The following is a 24,925-nucleotide window of genomic DNA, read 5'->3' on the forward strand; positions in this document are numbered from 1 at the left end:
TTGTTGCACTGTTGTAACTATATGTAATAATTATGTGGTTTTGTTAGTTTTTTCAGTCTTTGTCTGTCCAGTGTTTTGTGATATCACACCGGAGGAATATTGTATTATTTCTTAATGCATGCATTACTAAATGACAATAAAAGAGGACTCTGTGTCCTCATAATCTAATCTAATCTAACTGCCATTTCTTAATTACGTTATGAACTGAGGAAATGGCTACCTGAAAATGCTTTGCTATCTTCTTATAGCCTTCTGCTTTGTGGGCATCATTTATTTTAATTTTCAGAGTGCTAGGCAGCTGTTTAGAGGAGCCTATGGCTGCTGATTGTTGGGACAAGGTTTGAGGAGTCAGGGTATTGATAAAGCTTTGAAATTTGCATCACCTGGCCTTTCCTAACGATGATTGTGAACAAGCCATAGCCCTAACAAGCTAATTAAGGTCTGAGACCTTGGTAAAAGTTATCTGAGAGCTCAGCTCTCTTAGGGTGCCCAAACTTTTTCATGGTTCTCCTTTCCTTTTTTCATTCTAAAATTATACAAAGCAAAAATAATACACTAATCTTGTTTAAAATGTTTAGAAGAATGTTTCATCTTTAACTTGATGACTTTTGGAGATCAGTTTATCTTCTACTCACTTAACTATTCACAGTAACAGAAATTTTGACCAGGAGTGCCCAAACTTTTGCATGCCCCTGTAAATTTTGCCTCTGAGACACTGAAAATGGATATCCAATGCATTTTGGAGCCATTACACTATTCCGACAATTAACTTGACCTTTCATTAAAAATTCCACGTTGACAAACCTGACTCTTGATAAGTAATTTTTTTTAAACAAAACAATTTGTTGTATTTACTGCTAATATTGGCCTGAATTGCCTGTCATGAAAGGGAAGCTGTATTTGCCCTTTTTTTTTTAAAACTGTCGTAACGTGTATAAAGACTGTCATGTACCATGCTCAAAGCCAGGGAGAATTGTGTGAGTCACTTAAGAAAAATGCAGATGCTGTACATCTAAAATAAATAACCAGAAAATGCTAGAGACACTCAACAAATCAGACCACATCAGTGAGAAAAGAAATTGAGGTAAAGTTTCAAGTCAAAGACCCTTCATCTGAACTAGGAAGGAGACAAAAGAAGAATGGAACTTACTAATTTTTGTGTTTGAGCTTTTGTCTTAATAAATGTCTTTACCCCATTCTTCGGCCACTCATTATTCTGCACAATTATTCTTTTCGATTACATACTGTACTTTATTGTACCTATATAAATCAGGAAATAGCTGTTGCAATTTCTTTCTAAATATTTTCCAACCCACAATCCCTTCTCGCTCTTTATGTTTGTGTTTTGGAAAACCTTCCCCTCCCCGAATTTCTGAGACTGCTCAATTGTATCATCCCATATTGGAGTTTAATCTGTAGTCAAAGGAGTGTCTGCCTGTGTCTTTATAATGAATTCTCCATTATCGTCTGTCATGTATATGATATCATGGACTTGACCACAGCAGAATTCCATAGAGGAGTTTCTTTCTCTTGCAAATGTTCAAGGTTGAAAACTAATATGGGAGGTAATGCTCACAGGAAACTTATGCACCACTAGTGTTGTTTAATAATAGCCACCTATTCATACTTTGCCTGAAACATTCTGCTGTCTCTAATTCACTTCAATGTGGTATTAGTGGCCACTCAAGTTCCATGCTTGATCATTTGAGCTCCCACAGCTGATGGCACATTTAACCCATGTGATTTCCTGCATATGTGTCCTGCAGTCTTCATTCAAGTCAGATGTGCATTGTTAAGTTGGTCAATTTGGAGCTAAAATTGTGCCACATATGAACATTTCTTTCTCTTCTCTTTATGCAGTATCATCCCTGTCTCTTTAATGTTGTTCCTGATAGTTTTTTTCCTGATTTTGTTTTTATAACCATTTTAAACTAATGTTTAATCTCCTGTCATTTTCAGGTTCACTTCCCAGATGTGGAGAGGGTGGAATGGTTAAACAAGGTAGGATAATTTTGTTTGAATTATTGGGAAAGTAAAATCTATAAATGAAGATTAATAAATTAGAAGGAGAATTTAATAGTGCATGAATTTCTGCACCGATTCTTCAGATCACTTGTATCCCCATTCATATGAAAGCCACCAGTAGTTAAAATGACTCATAAGCACATTGTTGGGTTGTTCATTAAGGCGGTTAGCCTTTCTGGTGTGGAATGGGTAACATGGTAGCAAAGTGTTAGTAGCTCTTGGTTTTGATAGTGAGCTCAATCAAGTGTAAAGCTTCATTGCAGATTGTAATATGTCAAAGAAATGTGTGTTAGTAGTAAAATGTCCATATTTGTTGTGTTTTCAATATTTTGTTTGCACAGATAAGAACATAAGAAATAGGTGTAGTCATCTGTCTTGTCAACCCTACTCTGTCATTCAATCAGATTAGCTCCACATACCTTCCTTCCCCCTCCCCCACCCATGACCCTTAATTCCCTTGCTATGCAAAAATCTCTAACTGCATCTTAAATATATTTCATTAGATAGCCTCTACTGCTTCTCTGGGCAGAGAATTCACAGATTCACAACTCTCATGGGGGGGGGGAGCGGTGGCAGCGGCAGGGAGAAGCAGTTTCTGTTCATCTCCATCCTAAGTCTATTCCTCTGAATCTTGAGACTGTGACCTCTAGTTTTAGTCTCTCTTTCCAGTGGAACAACTTTCCTGCCTCTATCTTACCTATCCCTTTCATAATTTTATGTTATTGATGACTAGCTTATTAAACAGATATTCCATTCAACACCATAAGTGCTTCCTCCATGTCTACTAGCATAATATTACGTACTTTACTCTTGGTTGTTTAATTGCATTTATGGAAGCAATAGTTGAAGTAACAATAGTTCAACGATAAACTCATGGTGTTTTCCAAAATGTTGTTTTCCTTTCTCAAAAAAAGAACACACAATAACTTGTGTAGATGTTGTTTGGGGTCTGCTGAATTTGGATAGATCTATTTCAGATTAATTGATTGGAATAAGTCTAGGTAGAAATAGCAACCAGATGTGGAAAGAATTATTTGTGACCTTTTTTCCTGATCCTTCAATGCTTGTTTTTTAATATTCCCCTCTGTAGCTTTAGCACAGAAATGTGCCCTTTGACCCACCACGTTCATGTCCATTAATTAGACTAATACCATGTGCCTGCATTAGGTTTATATCGTTCTATGCCTTGCCTATTCAAGGGCCTATCCAAATGTTGTTTGAGTGTAGTGATTGTATTTGACTATCACTTCCTCTGGCAGTGAGTTCTGGATATCAACCACTCTGAGTAAAAGAAAAATAAAACCTGTTGCTCTGTTCTCCTTTAAAATTCCTCCCTATCTCCTTAAACTCTATGTTCTTATTTTTGATACTCCAGAATATTCTGGATATATACTTTCATATACAGTATGCCTTCTAAAGCTTAAAGTCTCTCTTGGGTTCCTTTGCTCCAGGGAAAATGAATCGAGCCTATCCAATCTGTCCTTACAGTCTTTTAATCTTGGTGAATCTCTCTGTATTCTTTCAAGTACAACCACATCTTTCCCACAGTTTTGCATTCAGAATACAGGCTACCCATGGATTACAAATGCCCAACCAGTGGATAACCCTACATAGAACAAGGTCCCAAAACATAATTAAGTTCAGAAGTCTGCAAATGGCAGAACTAATTTCCTCTCTTGTGCTCTCATACCCATTTCTAGTAATTGTACTTTCATATAAGTCTGATGTGCTGCAGAGGCATGGTTGTCACATCAAATGACTTCTCTGTATTTTATAACTTATCAATAAAATCAATTTATATCTGTTGTATATGTCATATCCTTATTTGACTTAATAAAACACACATCCTCACACTTTTCAGAAGTAAATCCCACCTTCTAGTGCACCACCCAACTTCCCATCCAATCTCTATCCTGCTCCAGCCTTGGACAATCTTCCTGGTTATCCTATAACAGCAACAACTTTTATCGGCTAAGAGCTGATTTTCAACTACAAGAGGAAGAAGATGGAGGTTCATGAACCATTCCTTGGCATTATCATATCAGAGGACTTGTCCTGGGACCAGCATGTAAGTGCCATCACGAAGAAGGCACAACAGCAGCTCTACTTCCTTAAAAGTTCACGTAGATTTTGGGGACATGCCAAATCTTCGTCAAATTTTATGGATGCATTGTTGAGTATATCCGAATAGGTTGCAAAACAACCTGGACCACCAATGTCCAGGAACGGAAAACTCTACAGAGTATGGTGGATACAGCCTAGTCCATCCCAGGCAAGGCCCTCCCAACCATTGAATGCATTGACATCGAATGCTGCCACAAGAAAGCAGCATTGATCATCAGTGAACCTTGCCATCCAACTCATGCCCTCTTCTTGCTTCCACCATCAGACAGAAGGTACATAACCTTAGAATCTACACCACCTGGTTCAGGAACTAGTTATTACCCTGCAACCATCAGGCTCCTGAACAGGCGTGGAGAACCTCATACTCTATTCTGAACTGATTCTACGACTTACAGATTCACTTTCAAGGACTCTTTATACACCTTATGCTTTCAGTATTATTTTTATTTGCACAGTTTGCCTTTTGCACATTGGCTGTTGTCAGTCTGTCTGTTTATGTATTGCTTTTATCCTATAAATGCTAGTAAGAAATTGAATCTCAAGGCAGTATATTCTAACATGTCGTACTTTGGTAATAAATTTACTTTCAACTTTGTACTTTTATGTTGTCCACAAACATACTTGTGGTAAATCTGTTGCAATAGTTTTTGGAAACGAAACCAATAACGGAAACCTTTTAAAGAAAATCCAGAATAAATATTGTGAATTATTCAGTAGTGTGAAGCAGAGAACTTACTGGAGTTAATTAATTTAATAGAATCCTGATGCAGATTATCAACTCAAAACTGTGATAATTCCTTTCCTCCCACAAATGCTGCTCAGCCTGCTAAGTTCTTCCAGCTAATGGTTTGTTGGTAGGAATTTTTTAGTGTTCATTTAAATATTATTAAAGTCAAAATAATTTATCTCAAGGTAACACAAAGGTGTATATGTCACCTTGTGCTACCTTGAGATTCATTTTCTTGGAGGCATTATCAGGGACATAAAGAAATACATAAAATTTATGGGGGGAAAAAAACTTTACATTAATAAAGACTGACAAACAACTAATGTGCAAAGGAAGACAAATTCTGAAGCAGCATTGTGTATATTTTTATTCTGCTGTAGCCACTGCTGTGTGCTTTCTTTTTAAAATTCAGTGAAGATTGAATGGTACCTCTAGCTTAAGAGTTCATAAATTTAAAAAAAAAAGTAGAAAAGTATTGAGGGTGTCTACTGATCACTGTCCTTGAGGTCAGTTGTAAATGTTCTTGCTTGGAAGGTAGATGAAGATCAATTGGCAGGATTGAAATTGTGTGCCCAAACTTGCTGCCAGGCTCAAAAAAGTAGAATGCTGGATGGGATGAGGGATTTCAAAAACTTGATGTTCCTGGTCACTTTTACTTGTATCTTTCTGCTTCTGAAGGTGCTTCCTGCTTGCTTTTGAATAAAGTTATTAATTCCATGCAGTAAATAATACCGAATTATTAACTTGCCTAACAATGTTAAAAGGCAACTGTAACAAGCATAGCTAACTTCTGAAATATACATGAGTATGCCGAAGGTCTAGTGAGTTGTGCTGAGTTGTTGCAGACATGCACATTCCTTTAACGTTGACTTCAATATAACATGAATAATCAATACCTTTCTGTTTTAAAGCATTTCAGGAAGCTGCTTTAAAAGAGACTGAGATGACTTTCTGTCACCTGAGGGGATGGGGATCTGAATCTGCTGCCTGGAAGCATGGTGGAGGTTTAATTAGAACATGGGTCACTATTTGAAGAGCTATAACTTGAGGCTTGCACCTAAAGCTGGGAAATTAAATTAACCAAAAACTATGATTTTGATGAGTAGTAGATCAAGCTCTAAGAGCCCACGAGCTACTCCTGGTCTGAGTTCATATTTTTTCAATATCTGAGAAGCTGGCACAGAGCTGCAGCAAGTGATGATGCTGTATCATCGCTGCATTGTCCCAGGATTGATTCCACCCCCTTGTGCTGTTTGTGTCGATTAGAACCTTTCCTTTATGAATATTTGGGTTTCCTCTGTGTCTTTCAGTTTCTTCTGTGATCCCAAGCATGTTCTGATACGTAGTTTGGTTGTCTACTACAAATTATTCCTATTGGCAGAAGAATTTGGGAATTGATGGGAGACAATAGATTACAGGAATATAGTGGAATAGGCTGGTTTTGAAAGCTGTTATAGACTGTATTACCTAAGTGGATCCTCCTGGTGATGCTGCCACATTCTTGAACCCTTAATCTACCTCTTCCATTATTGTCACTTCTAACATCTCTTTTTTTTTTTTTGCACCATCTCAGTTTGCACAATATACTTATTGTCGAGTGTACTGTTTACTCTGTGAGCTTCATGTGAACAAGGAATTTCATTGCACCATGGTGTATATGACGGTAAACCAATATGAATCTGAAATATGACTAAAATGAGAACTATTTTGAGAGTGGTGAAGAGGTAAAGGATCTGATGCATTTACATTAGTTGGTGGAACCAATAGTTTTCACTTGCTCTTAAGGTTTGTAATTCCACAAAATGCTGTATGAAATATCCTTTTTGTGCTCAAACTAGTTTTAAAAATATTTTGTTTTATTTCCTTCAGACAGTGAAACATCTATGGCCATACATCAGTCAGTTTGTGGAGAAATTGTTTAAAGAAACAATTGAACCAGCTGTGAGGGGAGCAAACAGCCATCTCAGTACGTTTACCTTCACAAAGATTGATATGGGAAGCAAGGTGAGAAACAACCGCGCCTCAGATCTAGATCTTCACATGAGAAAGCAAAAAAATCGTTGCTGTTACAAATAAATTGAGTGACTAAGTAGGAAACACTGTAAATCTTGAATATTTTGTGCTTTCCAGAAACTTTTCCTCTTAAGTCCATTGCTGCTTTTGAATAAATAATGAATTTTATCCATCTGAGGTCCCCAATATCAGCTTGTCTTTAGCTAATTTGATCTCACCCCTTGCAACGTAAAACACAGCTATGGCAGATGCTGTAGGCTCTGATATTTTTCCAGTTATAACGCTCAAGTTATGTGCTCCAGAGAGCTAGCCAGTATATTCGTTGAACCGTAACTCTGGCATCTATTGAATAAACAAAACTCCCCAGAAATATCCTGTCCACCAAGAGGAATGTTCCATTTCTGGCTATTCACTAGTGTTTGAATCTTCCTGATGTGTCTGATTTTTGGCTTGTGCCTTGTTGTTTATATCTGTGTTTCTTGTAATTGTGATTTTAGCTACCTGTTCTGGTTTGTATAGCACTTTGGTCAACATGGGTTGTTTTTAAATGTGCTTTATAAATAAATTTGACTTGACTATTATCGCCAGATCAGTCCATTGTCAATCATTAGCAATGTGATGGAAGGTATTATCAACACTGCTGTCTAGCTGAAGTTGTTGACCATTAATTTGCTTTCAGTTTTGTTTCCATTCAACCCCTGACATCATTGCAGTCTTACATGGAGTATGGATGGAGGGCTGAGTTCCAGAAGCAAGGGCGAAGTATTGACATAAAGGCAACGTTTAACAGTGTCTGGCATCAAGAGTGCTAATAAACTGTACAGCTCTATGACTTGAAATTGTCTAGAGCAGGGGTTCCTAACCTTTTTTTATACCATGCATCCCTATCATTCACCGAGGAGTCTGTAGATCCCAGGTTGGGAGCCCCTGGTCTGGAGGAAGATTCATCCATTTAGCAGTCAGGGCATTGAGTGTAAAAGTTAGGCTGCTATGTTGCGATTCAACAAGGCGATACCTAATTTGAATAATCGTATCCAGTTTTGGGTCTCCCTGTTCATCATTAAACTGGAAAGAGTGGAGAGGTGATTGAAAGTCATGCTGCCAGAACTCGAGGGCCTGAGGTATAGGGAAAGGTTGGGCAGGCGAAGACCTTTATTCCTTGGAACATAGGGGATTGAGTAGTGTTCTTTTATAGATGTGTATAACACTGTGAGTGGTATTGATGGGATAAATGCACATTGTGTTTTTCCCAGGGAAGAGGAAATGAAAGCTAGTGGGCATAGGTTTAATGTGAGAGGTGAAAGATTTAAAAGGGATATGAAGGGGAACTTCTTCAGGCAGGACATGATGCATATAATGAATAAACTGCTGTTGTTGAGTCAGATACAGTAATAACATTTAAAAAAACATTTGGCTAAGTACATAAGGGGTTAGAGCGGTATTTACCAAATACAGGTAAATGGGACTGGCTTGGTGGACACCTTAGCCAGCATGGATGAGTTGGACTGAAGGGCCTGTTTCCATGCTGTATTACTCCGGCTCTATAAAGAGAGATGGTTCTGTGTTGATTGGTGATTTTATCTCCATAAAATTGGGATTGGGCATACTTAGCTCTCTGGATAATGAAGTAATTCATGCATGCGTACAGTAAGACCTGAATAATATTTGGTTTTAGGCTGGTGAATGGCAATTAGAATTTGTGTTACAGGAGCTATTTCCCATGACTTTCATCTGAATCGCTGTTGCTCTGTTCATCCTCCATCAGCTTTGCTATTGACTAGAATATTTGGTTCAGCCACATGCAGAATTTCTTGTGTTTATGATCAGTCACTTCAGTGTTGTGTCTGTAGAGCAGATAAGCTCAGTTCACATCATGCTTTAATGTTGAAATGTAATGCTGTTCCTTACTAGCTGCTGAGTCAAAGTCTGCTCAAAATGTCATCCAAATCTTTATTGCTTCCCATGGCTGCAGTGACAGACCAGCATAATTTCAGTTACTTTATTCTATCTATCACCACCACTGACTACTTTTCAACCCCATTTTATTGTGCATTCATATGAAGGGATAGAAAAAAATGTCTTGAAGTCATTTGGAATTGTATCTTCATTTCTGTCATCTTGTCCTGTATTCACTTTGTACTTAGGTGTTGATTTGCTAAAGCACCGGTTTATGCTTTAAGCCTTTGTAAAACCATGAACTCTCCCACCCTGGTTATTACTTCTGGTTCAGTATTCTGTTTGCCTTTCAAATTCACAGGGATGCTGCTGTCAATTTGCTTAGTGCAAAACTCAAACTGTTTGAACAAAACTTAATTTTCCTACCCAGTGGTGTCAAACTTCATTTTCCTATCCAACACCAACAGTGATAAATCCAGCAGTACAATCTTTTTCTCTTTACTACCTTGCCTCAAACCCCTCTTTCTAGCAAATCCTCTACCCTTGTCTGTACCTCAAAACAGAATTTTTAAAATTAAATTGTACATCACGCTGTCCTGCGTTCTTGTGTCATTTAAGCTAAGCCTTCCTTGGGCTGCATTTGGTCTGCATTCTACTTTATCACTTGCTTTTCCTGTTGTTCCATTTTAACTCTTGCTCTATTAGCACTATTCCGGACTCTTGGCCTGCCAATAATGATCAGAAGAAACGTCCTTTCCCACCCATGTACTGTTTTCCTATACTGTGTCGTAGATGTCCATTCTGAAGGAGAGTTTGTTTTTAGTTCCCTGATATGTACTTTTATGAAGTTTTTTTATCATCAGATGCTGGGAAAGGTTTTCCACTCACTTAATTGCTATCTCTTTATTCTTCTCCTTTCAGCCTCTGCGAATTGATGGGATTAAGGCGTACATAGAAAATGTGGACAATAGACAAGTTATATTAGACCTTCAAATCAGGTAATTTACATACACTTTTAGGTTGGGTGTACATGAAGAGTATTTTTGATTGTGAAATCAGGAGAAGAAAAGAGAAAGTATCGATTTGGATTATCTTGGGGTTCGCTTTCATGTGTAGTAATTATTTTAAGGCTGTTAGCTTGCAATTATTTTCATTATTTCTTGAAGGTACTTTGACCTTGTTTCACTTATGCTGGAGTTCATTTGGCACCATTCAAGTGGCCGTCCTCCAAGTCAAGAAATCTCTGCTGGCTAGTTGATCAAATGAGCATTATGATTAACGTTACAGATTGCTGAAGAGTATACTGATGTTGAAAATCCATGTTATTTTGCCTTGCACAACTAAAAGTACTTGTTACTAATTGCAAAATCTCCATAATTGACCTGGCTGAAATTAGCTAGCTGCATGGACTAAGGGTTCAAAATCAGACCACCGTGAACAGGCTAAAGCTACACACTTAATAAACTTGCTAACGTATTGAGTGAAACCTCTTCATACTAGTACAGCTAACTTTATGGCATCTTCCCCAATTCATTAACATTGTTTAACATCTGTGCTGTTGAAAGCAAGAGAAGTTTCTGTAAAATTCTGGTGTTCACAATAGTGTCATGAGGCAGATAAAGAGAAAGATCCTACCAAACCAGGTTATCGATGTTCTCTGTTTAATCTGTATTAGTCCATTGCCTCTGTCAACCAGTCTCAGCTATAGTTTTGATAGTTGGTCTGCTGTTCCCACTTGTGAATTCTGTATTGCTGTTGTCCAGGCTTACAAAGTTACTACTATTAGTGTAATGTGTCAGAATTCTACATAGTCTAATGAGTATAATTTCAGCATAATTGCTTCCAGACATGTCACTTTCTTTATTTCAATCTGTTCTGTTGAATGTAGGCACTCTAATATTCCCAAATATGTAACTTAAAGTTGCATGAAGATGAGGAGTTGGACAATCAAAGTCAGGACTGCATAAAAAGAGCCGCCCTTTAATCAGGGCGGCAATGAAGATTTTAAAGAGGGTTTTGCAGCAGTTTACATAAGAACATAAGAAGTAGGAGCAGGAGTAGGCCATCAGGCCCATCGAACCTGCCCGGCCATTCAATAAGATCATGGCAGATCTGTCCGTAAACTCAGCTCCATCTACCTGCCTTTTCCCCTTAATCCTTAATTCCCTTACTATGTAAAAACCTATCCAACTGTTTCTTAAATATATCTAGTGAGGAAGCCTCAACTGCTTCCCTGGGCAGAGAATTCCACAGATTCACCTCTCTCTGGGGAAAATAGTTTCTCCTCACCTCCATCCTAAATCTTCTCCCCTGAATCTTGAGGCAATGTCCCCTAGTTCTAGTCTTACCTACCAATGGAAACAACTTTCCTACTTCTATCTTATCTATCCCTTTCAAAGTTTTGTATGTTTCTATAAGATCCCCCCTCATTCTTCTGAACCCCAGAGAGTACAGTCCCAGACAACTCAATCCCTCCTCAGAGGTTAACCCCTTCATCCCTGGAATCGACCTAGTGAACCTCCTCTGCACTGTCTCCAAAGCCAGTATATCCTTCCTCAAGTATGGAGACCAGAACTGCACACAGTACTCCAGGTGCGGCCTCACCAGTACCCTGTATAGTTGCAGCATGACCTCCCTGCTCTTGAATTCAATCCCTTTCCGTTTGCCTCCTTAATAATTCATGCACAAGCACTCCCAAGTCCCTCTGCACAATAGCATGCTGCAATCTTTCACCATTCGCTATTTCTTCCTTAATGACAGCTTCAAGCATTTTCCCGACTACAGATGGTAAGCTAACTGGCCTATAGTTGCCCGTCTTTTACCTACATCCTTTTTTAAAAAGTGGTGTGACATTTGCTGTCTTCCAATCCGCCAGGACCTGCCCAGAGTCTAGAGAGTTTTGATAAATGATTACCAATGCGACTACTATAACCTCCGCCAATTCCTTCAGCACCCTGGGATGCATCCCATCAGGACCAAGAGACTTATCTACTTTCCGGCCCTCTAGTTTGCTCATCACTATTTCTTTAGTGACAGTGATTTTCTCAAGGTCGTCACCTCCCATTTCATCCATAACATCCTTCTTTGGCATATTAGACGTGCCCTCCACCTTGAAGACCGACACAAAATAGTCGTTCAATGCCTCAGCCATTTTCTTTTCACCCAAATTCCCCTTCTCGTCTTCCAAGGGACCTGTGTTGACTTTAGCCACCCTCTTCCGCTTTATATATTTATAAAAACTTTTGCTATCTGTTTTAATATTTTGTGCTAATTTACTTTCATGCTCTATCTTCCCTTTCCTTATTTCTTGTTTAGTTGTTCTCTGTTGCTTTTTAAAGTTTTCCCAATCCTCCAGTTTCCCACTACTATTTGTGACTTTGTACACAAGCTTTTAATTTGATACTATCTTTTAATTCCTTAGTTATCCAAGGCTGACTCTCCCCACACTTACGGTCCTTACTTTTGACTGGAATATACTTTTGTTGAGCACTCTTGAGTTTCTCTGCGTTGAGCGACCGATCAGCAAGAGAGATTCACTAGAAAGGTGGAATGCAAGTGATGTAGGTGCAACTGGAGCAGCCATTTTTCTGAATGTGCCAATCTTTAGAGTGGCTTTGGCTCATCAGACAGGCGAGATCAGGCTTGGGTGAGGTAATGCATCTTGTAAGTTACTCTTTTTCTCTGTTCTTATGATAATTCCTCATCTGTTAGGGCATAGCAGTTGAGAGAGAATGGCTCCAGGGGCAGTGTTTTGTGCTGGTGTGGGATGTGAAAGTCTCGGAGACCTCCAGTCTCTCAGATAAACACCAGGTGCACTGAGTAGCTCCTGAGAGAACTGTTTTCGGAACTGGAGCTGCAGCTCGATGACCTTCGACTCATACAGGAGAATGAGGAGTTGATAGACAGGAGCTACAGGGAGGTAGTCACCCCTAGATTGGAGAAACTGGGTGGCTGTCAGGAGAAGGAGGGGAAATGCACAGCCAGTGCAGAGTACATCTGTGGCTGTTCCCCTCAATAATAATTATTGAACAACTTTAGATACTATTGAGGGGGTGAACAGGCAATTTGTAGTAAAGAGAGGCTGATAATGGGGCAAAATTGCAGTCAACAAGATGAGTTACAACGTAAAAGGTAGACAAAAAGGCTGAATACAGGACTGAAGATGTTATATTTGAATGCGCACACTGTACGGAATAAGGGAGATGAACCTGTAGCACAGTTACAGATTGGCATGTATGATATTGTAGGCATTACTGAACCATAGCTGAAAGAAGATTATAGGTGGGAACTTAATGTCCAAGGATACACTTTATGTCAACTGGCTGGAAGGCAGAGGGGGTGTTGTTGCTTTGTTGGTTAAAAAATGAAATTCAATCATTAAAAAGAGGTGAGATAGGGTTGGAAGGTGTTGAATCATTGTGGATAGTGCTAAGGAACTGCAAGGGCAAAAAGACCCTGATGGGAGTTGTATACAGACTCCCAAACAGTAGTAAGGATGTGACCTACAAATTACAACTGGAGGTAGAAAATGCATGCTAAAAGGGTGATGTTGCAATAGTCATGGGAGACTTCAACATGCAGGTAGCTTGGGAAAATCAGGTTGGTGCTGGATTCTAAGAGGAGGAATTTCTAGAGAACCTATGAGATGGATTTTTAGAGCAACTCCTGGTTGAGTCTACTAAGGGATCAGCTATTCTGGATTGGGTGTTATGCAATGAAGCGGAATTGATTAGAGAGCTTAAGGTAAATGAATCCTAAGGGGAAAGTGATCATAACATGGTCAAATATATCCTGAAATATAAGGAGAAGGTAAAGTCAGATTTTTCAGTACAGTATTACAGCAGAGTAAAGCAATTAACAGAGGCATGAGAGAAGAATTAGCCAGAATTGACTGGAAAAGAAAATTTGATTGGAGAAAAAATACAAAACTCTTGAGGTGCAAAGGGACTTCGGAGTTTGTTTTCAGGATTCCCTAAAAGTTGACGTAATTTGCAGGTCGAGTCTGTGGCGACGATGGCAAATGAAATATTAGCATTCATTTCAAGAGGACTAGAACATAAAAGCAAGGATGTGACATTGAGACTTTATAAAGCACTGGTGAGGCTTCACTTGGAGTATTGTGAGTGGTTTTGGGCCCCTTATCTTGGAAAGGATGTGCTGAAACTGGAGAGGGTTCAAAGGAGGTTCATGAAAATGATTCCAAGATTGAATGGCTTGTCATATGAAGAGTGTTTGATGCCTCTGGGCTTGTATTCACTAGAGTTCAGAAGAATGAGGGGTGCCTTAATTGAAACCTATCAAATGGTGAAAAGGCCTTGATAGACTGGATGTGGAGAGGATGCTTTCTATGGTGGGAGCATCTAAGACCAGAGGATACAATCGAGGGACATCCTTTTAGAACAGAGATGACGGGGAATTTCTTTAGCCAGAGAGTGGTGAATCTGGAATTCTTTGCAATAGGCAGCTGTGGAGGCCAAGTCTGTCTGTCTGTCTGTCTGTCTGTCTGTCTATCTATCTATCTTTTTTTTTAAGGCAGAGGTTGATAGATTCTTGATTGATCAGGGTATGAAGGGATATGGGGAGAGAAGACAGGAGACTGGGGCTGAGAGGAAAATTGGATCAGCCATGAGTGACGGAGGAGACTCGATGGGCCAAATGGCCTAATTCTGCTCCTATATTTTATGATCTCATGATAATGTTCTAGCTAAGGAAAAGAAGTTAATGTGGGACGTGGCTTTTAGAGATGGATAATACTCAGTAAAACTTCCAGGAGCTAATAATGACCATAGGCTGCATTACCTAGTATCCTTGCTACCTATTGTATGCAATGAATTATGCCTTCCGTATGAATTTTGTTATTTTCTTGCTGAACATTAACCACAAAACTACTTCCACCATGCAATTTAGTCATTTATTCCAGAAGTCACTCTTCCTGAAATGCAACAGCTTTTGACATTTGACCCAGTTTAGATTTGCATAATTGTTGTGCAACTCCATTAGTTTTTCCTAATTTTGTTTATTTGAATTCATACATCCTGTTCAAATTCTTTAACTATCATAAATACTTTAGTCAGTTATCTTAAAGTATATTTTCAACGTTAAGAATAAATTCACGATTGCAATAAATAAATTTTAAACTCTGTATCATGACGTTTTCATTCGAACTTCTGGAGTCATGCTCTTGCATTATAAGAAGGTCACAGACAGAAAATGTTGCTGAAGTTGGACATGATTCATTTATTTCCTGAAATAATGATGTGAGGTTCCAGTTAATTTCCTCTGAAGTATTACCAAACATGATATCAATCTGATGCATTGTTTCTTTCTCCACAGATGCTGCCTAATCTATGGTTTGTTTCTGATTTGTTCTCCTTTTATTTCAGATTCCAACATCCTAAGTATTATATGTAAAAGCAGAAAATGCTGAAAATACATGATGGGTCAGGCTGTACTGACAAATAAAGAAGTTTCAGATGGGTAGCCCCTTTTGCCAGACTTGTATTGTTTAATTCACAGTATCTTAGATTTGTTCCAGTTAAATATTTTTTGTTTCAGCATTAATCTTTAGCAATATTACTGTTTGCAATTAAATGATACGGTACCATTATTTGCAAATTCCTGATCAGTATTCCACTTGATTTGGAAAAAAAATCATGCTCCTTGTGCTTTAAATTGAATTGAATTTACTTTATTACTTGCATCCTTCATTACATGAGGAGTAAAAATCTTTACATTAAGTCTCTGTCTAAATGTGCAATGTGCAATTTATTGATTTGAAAGCATGTTGAACTAAAGTCATTTTGATATAGATTTATTTGTGCATCGGTGGACATTTCGATTTTGAAATCCATGAGTTGTGCAGATATTATGCTTTAAAAGCTATTTAGATTTTAGGGAAATGTCAGTGAAGTCAAATGGTATGAACTGTCCACAATTGTCATATGGCCAAATCACTTGTTCAGATTTTGTTGCATTATAATACTGTAGCTTCTAGTTTTTAAAAATTAGCTGCAGCATCAATATGTTTTGTTCTGCTACCAAAACTGGATTTTAATGTTAATTTCAATCCTGGCAGTGCGGGATTATGTGCTTTAACTTTACTGATTGCATTATTTCCTCATTCAGTAAATTTTAAGAGATTGTCAAGTCTGCAAAACAGTAACTGCAGATCTTTTTATTTATAGAGTTTTACTCAAAACAAGGTAATAAATCAAGGCGTATATATCATTTAATTGTATAAATGAATTAAACTTTTAAATGCATTTTCCTCCAGTGATGCTGGTTACACCTTTCAGAGCCATCAAAGTATCTGAGAAGCTTTAAGAAGTCAGTGGTTTTGACTGTTTTGTTCTACAGTTCTGAACGTAGATGTCTGGATGCCATGCACTTATTCAGCTGTCATCACTTGTAACTTGGTTGCTCAGCTACATTGTCTAGTGTTCCTCTACTGCCATGTTATTGATGTTGTGCCATTTCCACCAAGACACTATCTAAACTGGATGGCTGTGAATCAGACTAGTAGGTTGACTTTTGAAGAACCTAATAATTTTTTTTTCTAGTAGAATGAAATAAACATGGGTTTGTCTTGTTTATTTCTTTAACATAAATTTTACAATTTTTATTGCATTTTCCCCCGAGTACTGGTAAGGAAGGTATTTTCTCCACAGAGGGTGGAAGGGTAATTCACAAGTGAGCGAGTCTTCAGATACTTTTTGGAAACAAATTGGAATATGAGGCTGGTTGATGTTGGGAAATGGCATACTAGTGCAGCGTAAAACACTTTGAGATGGAGGTTAGAGTGGAACTTTTACTCCAATGCAGAGTGTTGGCTCAAAATGTCATCTGTCATTTTGCTTTCTGAGATGCTGCCTGACCTGCTGAGTTCTTTCTGCATTTTGTCTTCTGCCTTAGATCCCAGCAACTGTAACCTCTTGCATCTTGTTTATCTCGAACCTATGGTACTATGATATAAAAATACTATGCACATTTGCCTCCCCATACCATTCATAAAATACTCAAGAACTGTATGAAAAGTAGTGGTCACACCTGAATTTAAAAAAATCAATCTAAAAATAAAGTTAAAATTGATATTTTTGTAAGGTTCTCATTCTCTGGGACCTATAAGTGACTTAAAATATGATGCATGTGCATAGCTGAATTAAAAATTAAGGGAAAGTTGGTGGGTTTGTTCACACCTATGGATAGAGAACATTTTTGCAGAACTCTGAAATCTGTACTTTTCTCACTGAGAATCATCTTTATCTTTTGTTCCTAGAGCAGGGCATTGCTGCTGTGGTTGAAGTGCCTGCAGTACTGCGTATTTGCCTTACCTTTCTGAACTTTTTAGTAGACTTTCAGAATGGTTTTCTTTTGCATTGTTTGTTTTGTAATTTTATGACTTTGTACTGTACTTCTGCCACAAACAAATTTCATGCCATATAAGACGATGATAATAAGCCTTATTTTGATCAGTGATTTTACAGAAAGTACCTTTTGGCATGTTGCCTATACACTGTATTTTCTTTATTTTCTCAGCTATGTTGGAAACTGTGATATAGACATTGAGATCAAAAGATACTTTTGCAGAGCTGGTGTAAAAGGCATCCAGGTGGGTGACTGATTTGCTATGATTCTTTAAATTATTTTGGGAGTTTGAAGTATGAATATTTGGATTTTTTTGTGAGATATGATTAATTGATTTGGGCAGATTTTATGCACATATGAAACAGGAATTAACCTTCATGCAGCAAATTTCAATATTTTGAAATTTTGTATGAGGATTACAGTCATTTTGTTCTGAGAGATGTGGTAATGGTACAGGGTCACAGTGAAATTAATCATGATTTATAGGGGGAATGGCCTTTTCATCCATATTCTTCTGTTAAATTACTGAGTATTATTTCTGTTGCATCAGAAAATATTACCCATGGTACTTGGAATTGCATATTGCTTAGAATTGTGAAATGAGGCAAAATGTTGCGTGTTTCGGATTAAGTTTTCTACTTTTTTTTTCTAATTTTTTTTCTAAATATTTTTGTTCTATCGTTTGTGAAGTCTTCCTTATTAATGTGTTTTAATGCTTTGTTCCCTCAATGTTTTGCTGTGTGTAATGTTTTTAAACACATGAATGTCTACTTGGGTTGAATCTCCTGTAAAATGTCATCTTCCATGCCCAAATATTAAATATTAAGTGAGGCAGCATTTAGTACATATTTGGCATTATAACCTGGTGACTTCAATAAATATCTCAAAAAATAATGAAAATTCTCGATACCTCTGGTGTGTGATGAGTGCAATTTAAGTCTTAACTAATTTGTGAAAATCAACTGTCTTTTCTGAAATACGATCTTATTAATATACTTGCAGATGAACGGCACACTTAGAGTAATTCTGGAGCCCCTTATCGGTGACATGCCATTGGTTGGGGCGCTAACACTCTTCTTTCTCCGCAGACCTGTGAGTATAGCTATCAACTCCTTGAACTAAGTTTGTAGTTGACTTGATATTTAAAAATGAAAGTACCTCTATCGGTGTTAGCCGCTGTCCATTGCATATTCTCATATTTGCACAACAGCATGGTGTCTAAGTAATGTAAGTAACTTTTACAAGTTCTTGACTTTGCGTGGTTATGCCTGAAGTAGTAATGATTTCCAATAGTTAGACCACAATTGGACACAAATGTAAGATTATAAAGATAGAATTAAAAGTGTCTTTACACACAGGTTGTTAAAATTTGTAATTCTGCATTGCAAGGATTTATTGAAGTTGTTCTTAAAATCTTTCAGTTGAAACTGGGCAGTGTTATTTGATGGGGGGGGATAGAAAGTTAAGTGTGTCAGAGAGAACAAAGTAAGTTCAATGTCTTGAGCAGAGAAATGGTTCCGGTGAATGGTCATAGTCTTTTTCTCCCCCAGGGTAGGTGTATGTGAAACTAGAGGGCACAGGTTTAAAGTGAGACAAAAGAAATTTAAAGGGGACTTGACAAAAATCTTTTTCACACAGAAGGTGGTGGTAGGTGGAACAAGAGGAAGTGATATAGTTGGGTACAGTTACAACATTTAAAGACACTTTCTTTGCTAAACACTGCCAAATAGGAACAGCTGTTATCGACAACGGTGTGCATATGCAAGTTTGGCTGTGATTCTAAATCAGTGGCTTAGGTGTAATTCCTTCTGTCTCCTTGCTATTAATGTTGTCCAGTGTTATAAGTGTATACATGTCAAAGTCCTTACTAGAAATGATTTCCTAAACTGTTTAAGTAATCTCTCGAAATGTATGGCAATTCTAAATTTAGGCACTTTGTCCATATTTAGCCTTGAGTACAGTACAGTACATTCAAAGCATGTGGCACATTAATTGTGAAACTGAGGAGTCAAATAATTGAGTAATTTTTTGTTTGATATATTCAGTGGGTATACAGCTGAAATGGTGCAGAAAATTGAAGACTTTGATCCATTTTAACATAAAAGGAAAGACATAAATACAAATAGATTACAATGTGGGTGTGGGTATTTTAGCCCAGACTTTCACGTTAATATTACACTTCATTTGTTTTTTGTTGTCATTTAGTCACACTTAAATAAATAGTGAATTATAATGACAGGTAGGGAAATATGAGAGGCATTTGGGCATAATAAATCCCACAAATAATTTTAAGGTGAATATTTTGGTTAGATGCTTCAGAGAGTAATATTGACTAGATCTTCAGGAAAACAGTCTCCTCCTTCATAGCCTTTTGGATTTCAGCAGAATAGATGTGATCATTTGCCTAAAGTTGTAAGCCCAAAACCTTATAATGCAGAGATGAGTGTATAGAAAATGGACTGAGCTATCATTTAGTAATACCAACAGCAGTTAAAGGTTTATGCAATCTGTAGCAATTCCTTTAATTCCACTTTGTTTTCAAAATATGATATAATCTGCATTTAGTTTAATAGTATACACCAATGGATTAATATTTTGGATCTTATTTTCCTGCCAGTAAAATTTAAAACAAAGAATCTTGCACTTGGAAGCAAGACAGTGAATTGTGAAAAGATTTAGTTACTGTAGTGGAAAACTAAGTGAGCAAATGACAAGCCTTTCAACTAGAGTCAGTAAAGATACAACTATTAGAAGGAAACTGGGGCATCTAAAATTAGATCTCTCTGGATGCCAAAAGAACTAGAGGTCATAACAGAAAGAAAGCACAGTAAGTTGACTATGAACATCAGGTGCAGAATACAGTGGGAATCCATGTTTTACCATTGTTGTGGTAAAAGTTCATCAATTTGAAATAGTTTATTGGAAGCTTCTCCATTTGCTGAGATTTCCTCATTTAGTCTCTTTATTTAAGATTTTCAGCATCTGCAGTATTTTGCTATTGCTTTTGTTTTTGTCAATACAGAAAACATAGAGGAAGTTGTAATAGGGAAAACAGAGGGATTGAGGAACAAAGTTGTAAATCAAAAGACAAAACTTTTATAAGCATAAAAAGCAAAATATTAGTTAAAGCAGTGGTGGATTTAGAGGAACAAAAATTGTGATTGAACCACAGAATAAGTACTTTTCATCCGAGTGTACAGAAGATAATATTAATGAAACAGTAAAGGAAGAGCAAAAGAGATACAGGGTAAACATAGATGTAAAGGAGTGGTGGAGAAGCTGTTAACAATTTATAAATCTTTATTTGCCACATGTACATCAAAACACAGTAAAGTGCATTGTTTGTATCAAACCAAATCAGCGAGGATTGTGCAAGTGTTGCAGTATTTCCGGTGCCAACGTTGCATGCCTGAGACTCACTAACCATAACCCGACATACTTGGAATGTGGTAGGAAACCATAGCACCTGAAAGGAAACTCATGCAGTCATAGGGAGAATGTACAAACACCTTGGATTCAACAGCAGGAATCAAACCGTTCAGGCAATCAGCAGTTCAGGCAACTTTTCTGGTTAGAAAAGTAAATTCAGTTAGCCTTTCATCAAAGGTCTGAAATAATGCCTTAAAGCTAGCTATGTTTTCTATCTGCAGATGTTGTATTGAGCTTTCTTAGGATATTGTGTTTTTATTTGAAATTTCACTCAAATGCAGCATTTAACTTTTTAAATTATATACCCGACCTAAAGTAATTTCACCATTCTAATGATGTTGAGTAGGGGAAATATATTTCAAGAATGTCAATATGAAATTTATCCATTGAGCCATGATTTGTTATCTAGCCCCTGATTATTTAATCATGGTTACCATAGTATAATTTAGCAGAGCTGCTATTGATGATTCCAGATGGCTAAACCTGCTAACAACATGCTCAATTGGTACATTATTCGAGATGGGAAAATGACAGATCACTGTCAAGGGGAAAGTAACTTATTTCAAGGCTACAGAGTACCTCATACATTTTGACTACAAAGTTTGCATGCACATTATTATTATTATTAGAAATACTGAATATTTTATTTCTCTTGAAAAAAAATAATTACATGGAGCTTGTTGAATTATGATTTTGATTTTTTTTATTGTTGGCTATACCAGCCATTTGGGGATGCCTTCATTTATGATGATACTTGCTCTGAAGGAGTAATGGTACAGGTACAGAACCAGGATTAATATTCTGTCTGAGGAGAAAAAAAAGATAGTAAAAATAGGTTTTTAGTACTTCGCTTTCTATATTATGTTCTTGGCCCAGTTTTGAATTGTCTTCTGACTTTCCTGAGATCAATGAAGCCTATTCACTTCATTGTTGCTCATGCATTTAGAATTATTTTAAAGCTTCCACCTCTGTTTCTTTAATTGTGTTAGAATGCACTGAATATCCTGGTATCATGAGTTTGTATATCTTTTCAAATGGAGCAAAAAACTATTCTGTCAACTCGATTCTCCAGAAATTTTTATCATTCCTTTTATTTCTGTGTAAAAATAATTACATGTGATTCTATACTTCATTACACCTAACATGAAAATAGTCCCAAATTCCCTTAACGTACTTGCTTGATTGCCTTGGTTCTTGTGCTCTCATGAGGTATGTTCAGCAATTATCAAAGTCTTTCCATTTGCTGATTCATGCTTTAGATATCTTAAGAACTTTAGCCTGTTCATCTCTGATTTCAGCGCAGTACCCAAAAGGTCATATTTTGCACAAAAGCTGGGACACTAACCTCTGCTTTCGTGCTTCAGGAAGCCTGAGTACTGAAAGTATGACCAAACTTTATAGATGAGGCTAACTAAAATCAAACTCAAGGCTGTCTGATGTGTAGTACTATATTTAGTTTCGTACACAACATGGAGTCAACACCTTCAGGAAAGAAAAAAAAGGGAAGAAAGAAAATATATTTGTAGAGATTTCAGGTCACTCTGTGATTACTGTGTCAGGGGAGCCAAATCACAGTCATGTCATTGGCTTATCCTGTAGCTGTGCTGTGCCTGACTTCCAGTACCAGCCCTTAATTGCGAAACATTTTTTTGTGCTAACAGGTTTTACAATTACCTCAGTGTGTAATTGATTAGCCAGAATATTCTGCTTTATTTCAAGCCCAGTCATTTTTCTTAAAACTCATTAGCTGGTAATCATAAACATGAGTATTATGCATCTACTTCAGTTATGAGCTTGCCCTTGAAATCAAATCGGCAGACTTCTGAGAGAATTACACCCCTACCCAGAATTCTGTGATGTGATGAAAATAAATAAAAATGAGGTTATTTACAAAATAATGGGCAAATTGTGGGCTACGAATTAATTGCTAGTGTAACACCAATACTTTTGTGTCAGGTAAATATTTGAGGAATGATTTTATTATTAAGAGCTCAGGCAATGAATAATGCATGATCTTTGAATGGGAGCACCATCAAACTTAATTTTCTGAGGGCAAAATGTGAGTGCTGTTACCAAAAGTTTTTAAATCAAGTGAAATTTATTTTGGTATGTTATAAGTTGTATGTTAAATTATTAGGCAGTTCTTGGGGGATCAATCTGAATTTCAGTCTAGTACTCTGAATTTTGAAATGCCTGAAGAAAGCTAATGGGAGTACCGACTGTCATAGGTGGTGCAAAAAAGGGTGGGTGGTATTTTGGGAAATGGTATGCTGTATTCGTATGTAGTGTTTGTGCGCTTCTGTCATAGAAACTGAGCATTTAGTCATTTCTGTAATGCTCTTTCTCCTCTTAGAGCAGTTGCAGAGATTTCCAAACATGGCATGGATGTGGAATTATTTCAGGAAATCTGAGAATCTTCTAAAGATTAGCTTTATTTGTCAGATGCCCATTGAAGCATACAGTGAAATGTATTACAAACAAGAGAAAATCTGCAGATGCTGGAAATCTAAGCAACACACATGAAATGCTGGAGGAACTTAGCAGTCCAGGCAGCATCTATGGAAAAATGTGCATTCGACGATTTGGGATGAGCATTTTGTGTGTATTGAAGTGAAATATTATTTGCATCATGGCCAACAAAGTTGGAGGATGTGCTGGTGGCAGCCTGCGAGTGTCATCATGCTTCTGGTACCAACATAGCATGCTCACAACTTACTAACCCTTACTAAGCCGTACATCTTTGAAATGTGGAAGAAAACTGGAGCTTCTGAAAGAAACCGGCATAGTCATGGAGAGAACGTACAAACTCTTTATAGGCAGCAGTGGGAATTGAACCCCGACCTTTCGATGGTTGGCCCTGTAAAGTGTTATGCTAATTGCTACTCTATTATGTTGCACCCCTCCCCCCCCCCCCCCCCCCCCCCCGAGGTGTATTGTCCGTTATCCTAGAAATTGTAAGTGACAATGGAGCTTGGAAGAGCATGCTTGTTTTTGGGAACTTGGCGCCAGGCACATAGACTATATGTGACCTGAATTAGAACTAGTTGAGTATTGCAGTGGTAACCCCCTTTAAGAAAGGGAAAGCATTAGATTGGGATATTGTTGAGAGGTCTCTCCACTGACAATCAGAAGGATCCTCCTCATCATTCCAAAGTTGTATGTGGTTTCGTGAAGTGCAAAGGACAGGATCTTTATCACATAACAGATCAAAAAAAAATCATAGATATCAATGTCAACATAATACATGTCCTTTTTCAATTTCATGTAAGCCTTTGCCTCAAACCAGAGGGAATGTGGGAATCTTTCAGCTGATTTGGTTGATCTCAAGGTATTAGTCAATCTCTACTGTATGGTGATGCACAAGTTGCAATCCCAAAAAACAGGTCTATCACAAACCTAATCCCTGTACAGACTAGAAATAACCAAGGTTAGACCTTTGCACCAGATCACTTCTCAATCTGCTGTGCTTCAGTGCTGTATTTCACTGTGTATGCTCTATTGGGGTGGAGTTAATTCATAGGTCAAATGGAAAACTGTTCAATCTTTGCATCTCTACTTTGTAACGAAAATCGCTCAAACCTCATTTGTCAATTTACAGTACACTGGAAAACAATGGTGAGGGATGTCCATTGTGATGATTATAGGTGAGAGCAGGCAAATATACTGTGTAGTTATAATCAAATCCCCCCCCCACCCCCATTCTTGGCCTCTCAAGCTCACAATGTGTCATCTGTTTCCCAAATATTGGGAGAAAGAGCACAGGTGATGCAACAACTCAACAATTATCAAAATATACAGGGTTTGTCATTGTTCTAGAACAAAGAAAAAATAACCTACTAGAAGAACTTGGATTTTGCTCCAGCTTCCAACGTAGAATAAGGAGTACTGAACAGTACAGGCCCTTCAGCCCATGATGTTGTGCCAACTCTGTAACCTACTCTAAAATCATTCTAACCCTTTCCTCTCACAGAACCCTCCACTTTTCTATATGTGTTAACATCTGCAGTGTCTTGTGCTTCTCTGCTTGTCCTGCCTTTGTACAGTTTCAGCCATAATTCGCTGTGAGTGATGTTGCTGCTGGTTTTTCACCATTGTCCATCTGATTTTTCTGCTGATCACTTAAATCTGTACTCCTTGCCCTTCAGCCATTGTTAATGGTTTTTGTATTTTATTACTTGGCCAATGACTCAGTCATTTTCTGATGATGCCTTATTTAATGAATATAAATTCCAAATCTAGGATGGAATTTCAATTCAGTATTGTTGATTGAGCCTCTGGATTACCATTCTGGTAATTTAAATGATTTTAAACACTTCCTACCAGAGAGTCCTAGAACTGTACAACATA

At 37.6% G+C, this 24,925-nt stretch overlaps 1 protein-coding gene across 2 annotated transcripts in view; it reads left to right on the forward strand.

The window, feature by feature from the left end:
- The window catches only part of esyt2b (extended synaptotagmin-like protein 2b), a 193,338-nt gene that overhangs the window by 89,808 nt on the left and 78,605 nt on the right, over positions 1–24,925 (forward strand). For both annotated transcript variants that reach the window (XM_072254027.1, XM_072254028.1), the window contains exons 2-6: positions 1,960–2,001; positions 6,746–6,880; positions 9,707–9,783; positions 17,321–17,393; positions 18,152–18,241. In XM_072254027.1, the coding sequence (XP_072110128.1) occupies positions 1,960–2,001; positions 6,746–6,880; positions 9,707–9,783; positions 17,321–17,393; positions 18,152–18,241 (417 nt within the window). The remainder of the gene's footprint in view (positions 1–1,959; positions 2,002–6,745; positions 6,881–9,706; positions 9,784–17,320; positions 17,394–18,151; positions 18,242–24,925) is intronic.

The sequence above is a fragment of the Mobula birostris genome, chromosome 3 (assembly GCF_030028105.1).
Source record: "Mobula birostris isolate sMobBir1 chromosome 3, sMobBir1.hap1, whole genome shotgun sequence".
NCBI lineage: Eukaryota > Metazoa > Chordata > Chondrichthyes > Myliobatiformes > Myliobatidae > Mobula > Mobula birostris.